General features: G+C 56.7%; 1 protein-coding gene across 5 annotated transcripts in view; it reads right to left on the bottom strand.

Annotated features, from left to right (window-relative positions):
* Window positions 1-471: 471 nt before the first annotated feature.
* Window positions 472-4,752, bottom strand: part of PHOSPHO1 (phosphatase, orphan 1) — a 12,190-nt gene continuing 7,909 nt past the window's right edge. For 2 of the 5 annotated variants that reach the window (XM_009321965.1, XM_009321964.1), the window contains exons 2-3: window positions 3,486-3,602; window positions 472-2,635 (exon numbers count right to left, since the gene is read on the bottom strand). In XM_009321965.1, the coding sequence (XP_009320240.1) occupies window positions 1,874-2,635; window positions 3,486-3,530 (807 nt within the window). In that variant the 5' untranslated portion in view covers window positions 3,531-3,602 and the 3' untranslated portion in view covers window positions 472-1,873. Of the gene's footprint in view, window positions 2,636-3,353; window positions 3,426-3,485; window positions 3,603-4,752 lie in introns of all 5 variants that reach the window. The other 3 variants (XM_009321968.1, XM_009321967.1, XM_009321966.1) reach the window with 2 other exon arrangements.

The raw sequence follows: 4,752 nt of genomic DNA, 5'->3' as shown, positions 1-4,752 counted from the left end.
GAGCACCCCCCTCCCCAGCCCCTCTCCCGCCTTCCTTTTCTTTATGTTTTTAACGACAGCAGCACTGGCCGCTGCCGGGAAGGTTTAGCACCGGGACACCGCAGCGCTCTCTCAGCCGATGGAAACGTGGCGGGCGGCCCGTTGGTCCCGTGGGCTGATCCTGGCGACGCTCCCGGCCTCGCGGTAGGAGCGAGGGCAGCGCAGGACCGAAGCGCAGCTACAGGAGACGGGGGCCGAACGCCCACAGGGACAAGGAGGGGAGCAGCACCCAGCTGTGGCCCCAGGGCACCTGCCTGCCATCCCCATCAGCTTGAGACGCAGAGGGGGATGAGCCAGGGCTCGCTCCATCAAAGGGGTCCCCGGCAAAGCATCGCTTGTAGCCTGGCCCCGCTCTGCTGCTCCCCCTCCAACGCCGCCCCCCCCCTTCTCCAGCCCAAGGAAGAGAAACAACATGTCCGTGCAACTGAGAGCGCCGTTTCACACCCAGGTTTATATCCTGGATACAAACAACTTGTGTATCTGCAATATATAGATATATATATCTATATACATATATATGGGTTTTTTTTTTTTAATTCCATGGCTTTAAGTTCCACACAGTTGAACAGGCTCCGGCGGAGGAGGAAGAACAAAGAGAGGTGAAATGAAATAGAGGAGGACCAACTCAGGGCTGCTTTGGTTATTTCCTTACTGCTCAGGTTTGCTGTCAGGGTTTCTATGCTTTGGAGGAGTTACGAGCCACCCTCAGGGGCTGGTAAGGCTGCGGATAAATCCAGGAGAAGCCAACACCAGAGAGCAGCAAATACTGTAGGTCCCCCCTGCAGAGTGCAATTAGAAGGGGCAATTAATACTGCAGCGGGGCACGGGGAGGGGGTTTGGGGGGACCCGATTCCCAGGAGAAGTGCTACAGCACCGCACCTCCCGGGAGGAGGTTTGGCACCTCCCGGTGTACGAGGGGAGTCGATACGATCCAGCAAACACGAGGAGACGACCAGTAATGGCTCGGAGTGAGGAGGAACCTGTCCGCCCCGGGGGACACGGGGGACGTTTTGCCCTGGAAGCAGAAGCAGAGGATGGAAGTGGAAGGCAAGGGCAGGTCCTCCTCCCGGCAGTGGGATGCGGTCGCCGTTCCCATGCCCTGGGCAAGTGGGTGGGGATGGACTAGAGGAGGGTTTGTTTTTTTTTTCCCCAAGGTAACCACCTTTCCAAAAGGCTTCTTGTTCCTCCTGTGAGAATAAAGTCTCAAGGGACAATTAACTCCATTGCAAGGCTCGGCAGCTGAGCCAGGGGCTGCCCTGCCCAGGCGGGGTGCGGAGGGGAAGCCGGGGAGCCCAGGCAGCACAAATTTCCCAGATTAAATTTCCAGTGGCCTCATGAAGAGGCAAGGAGCCCTCGAGCATCAGGATCAAGGCAACAGCACGCAGCTCCTGGCGTGGCCGGCGGAGGTCGGGCAGGCGAGGGGGATGAAGGCAGGAGGAAGCATGTGCAGGGCCCAGCCCAGGGGGAGCCGGCTTCTGGGCTTTTGGGAATCGCTCCTGTGAAGTCAAAAGAGAAAGGGAAAAAAAACCACCCAACCCAACAACAACAACAAAAAAAATCACCATTAGTGTTGGCAAACACCCACGTTGGAGTAGATGTCCGAGCTGCATAGAGAAGGCTTCATCTCAACATGGCAGGGAAGGAGAAGGGGGGACCTAGAGAAAGTGCTTTAATCACCGGGGAGAAAGGAGCTGGGAGAGGAAAGGCAGGAAAGCAACCCAGGAGCGGGGGCTGAGCGAGCAGTGCCGATGAGCGTGGGGTACAGGGCGTGACCCCTCCCCAGGCCTCTCCTTTCCCAGCTGCTTATAATACGCAAGTTTCTTCTGCGCCATCCTCAACACTTCTTCTTGAGGACCTCCTGGAGATAGCGGGCGACCTCTGCAGCCGACTCCCAGGGGACGACAGTGGCCTGGAAGGCTCCAGGCTGCTTCTTCTCCATCTCTTGGGTCATCCGGTGCATGGGGTAGCCCTTCCGCGGGAAAGCCACATCAGCTGAAGTCAAAGTCACGGAAGGGCAGAAGTCATTGGCACCATCTCCCACGTAGAAGACCCTCTCGAACTCCACCTCCTCCTGGGCTCTCTCCGCCAGGTACTCCGTTAGGATTTTGCGTTTGCACATGTTGGCCGGGCAGTCAAGGCACTTGTGGCTGTGGTAGGGCCCCAAGGTGAAGTACCCCTTCTTGTCAAAGCCGGACGGGTTGCTGAAGATCTTGCGGAAGAGGGAGTAGAAACCGGCTGCCCTCAGATTGCATTCGATGCCAAACATGTTGGCATCGGAGATGAGGATGATCTCGAAGAGCTCGTGGTTCTTGGAGAGGAACTGGAAGAGGTCCGGCATGCCGGGGGACAGGGGGATGTTCTCGTAGACTGTCTTGAAGTCCCCCATCTTGACCCCCTGGTCCCCCATGTACGCCAGGACGCGCTGCATGTACTCATTGTAGAAGCCCTCGCGGAAGGTCTGTCGGATGTGCTCCGGAAGCTCCTGCCCCGGCGCCGCCCGGATGATGGAGTCGTCGCTGTTCTCATTGATGATGGTCTCGTCGAAATCGAAGACGAGGAGGTACTTGGGAGGCCGGGGGCTGGCCATACCAACACCCTGCGCGGTGGAAGGATAACGCCCAGCCGTTAGTTCAAGGCACTTTGCTTCGGCCCTGGCACAGCGATGGTGGCAACCGCAGCAGCAAGAGGCTGCCACCCCTGCAGAGCAATGCTCCTTGGCTACCTTACCCCCAGGCAGCTTATTAGCCCAGCTGGGCTTGGGGGGGGCTAATCCCCTGCTGACATACCTCAGCCCCGGCCCTAAGGCATTTATCCTGCCTATAAAGAGATCATTTTGTCACCGCTAATCCCGTTCCTGCAGTCGAGGCGGTCGCTGCGCCGAGCTACCGCTGCACATGTCCTCCCAAGGGACGCGGGGACAGCATGCGCCTCGGGGCGTTTTGTGCAGGGAGGGTCCTCGGGGCTGGGGGGCGGGGGTTACTCCCCAACCTGCTCCTGTCCCACCTCTGAAAAGGGGGTTGTGTCCCTGCAGACTGCTCTTGCTGCCAGGACGAGTCTGGCTCTTCCCGACAGAGGAAAACATTTTGCAGGTTGATTTTTGCCCCATCTGGATGCAGTTTCCCCCTGGGTCGGGCTCCGCAGGCTCCTGAGAAGCCCGAAGATAACTCAGAGCCGACTCCTGCCCTGCTCTAAAACCAAAGTAAACCCGCTTTGCCAACACGGTGCAAAGCCGGTAAGCCCCAGCCCGGCCTCCCGGTGCCCACCCGCTCCCCTCGGCTAAAGCCACCATGGCCCCCCCAGCAGCACCCGCTCACCTTCCCGGCTGCTCCCGTGCCGCCTGAGGCCAGAGGTTTGCAGGATGGGGACCCGATTCCTGCTCCCTGACCCTGAGAAGAGAGGGGACAGCCCCGTTCAGAGAGGATAAGACGGGTGAGAATGGCACTGACCTTAAACAGGCATGGCAGCCCGACGCCCTCACAGCACCTTTTCATTTTAAGACCATCACTCTGCAGGCAGCGCGTTGCTGAAGGCAGCGCTTAGGGCTGGCCGGGCTGCTCTCCTGGCTGCAAACCACAAAGAAGGGGGAGTTTGGTTAATGGCTTGGGTTTTTTCCCCGGCTGCCACCTTCAGGCACGGCACCAAATGTCACGGCATGGCCGGGCTCTACGTCCTGCAGCGAACTCCCAAGCTCGGGACCTTTTGTACCAGGAACGGAGGAATTAAAGGAGTCTCCGGAGAGCAGGGTGAGCGGGCAGAGCCCGTTTAATGCTTCTGATCCCTCTTAATTCCACCGAGCGCCTGGGCTTTGCTGCACGTGAAAGCAGCCAGCAGAATGGCTCGGCAACGAACCCCAGCAACACGTGCCCCGTTCCAAAATTGCCCTGATTTTCTTCCAGTATAATTAGTTTGGGGTGTTTCTTTTAATTATCCTGGAATGAAACCAGGTGCCCAGGCAGCTCCGGTGAGGATGTGCCAGTCTGCTACCCGGGAGCGAAGGCAGCGCCCAGGTTACGTCTCCTGAATTTTGCCGACCTCTTGTGGTCCGCAGCAATCAAAGCAGAGCGATGGAAAAACCTCAAAAAACCAACCTCGCAGCCAAACCCGGCTGGAAACTCAGCCGGATGGTTAGAGGGAGGAATGGCACACTGGGACACGGGAAATTTTCACTGGGCACCAGTAGCTCGGCTTAGCTGGGGCTGGGAGGATTTCAATGATTATTTTGTCATCAGCACGACGCCAGGAAGAGTTTTTCAGCTGAAGGTGATTTGTGGGGGATTTGTCTGGTTTGAAGCCCAGCATCAAACTATTTTGGGCACAAACGCGATTCATGACTCTGCTAAAATAATAAACCACCGCTGCAACTCGAAGGTGGCACACTGCAAAAGGAGCGGGCGCTCAAACTTAAACCCCGGGTTGAAATCTTGTAAAAGCGACTTTTTGTGAAATCTTCAAACCCAACACTAGTTATTTCTTTGTAGAAGCATCCGTCAAAAGCTGACGTTTATTTACAGACATCATCTGAAGCCAAATAATGCTACAGCCAGCCTGGCAGTGGGGTTAGCCACCACAATTTTCAGGTCCAAACCAAGAGAAACAGAAAAAAAAAGACTAAACATGAAAGAGTAATTGTAATTTTTTGTCATTATATTCCAAAGAGCTGCCAGCGGTGAGAAAATAATTTTGGGTCTCAGCCTTAAGGAGACGTCATGGCAC

This window comes from Pygoscelis adeliae, unplaced genomic scaffold, assembly GCF_000699105.1.
Source record: "Pygoscelis adeliae isolate BGI_AS28 unplaced genomic scaffold, ASM69910v1 Scaffold504, whole genome shotgun sequence".
NCBI lineage: Eukaryota > Metazoa > Chordata > Aves > Sphenisciformes > Spheniscidae > Pygoscelis > Pygoscelis adeliae.
Note: the sequence above shows the minus strand (reverse complement) of the source record. Positions and strands in the feature narration are given on the sequence as shown.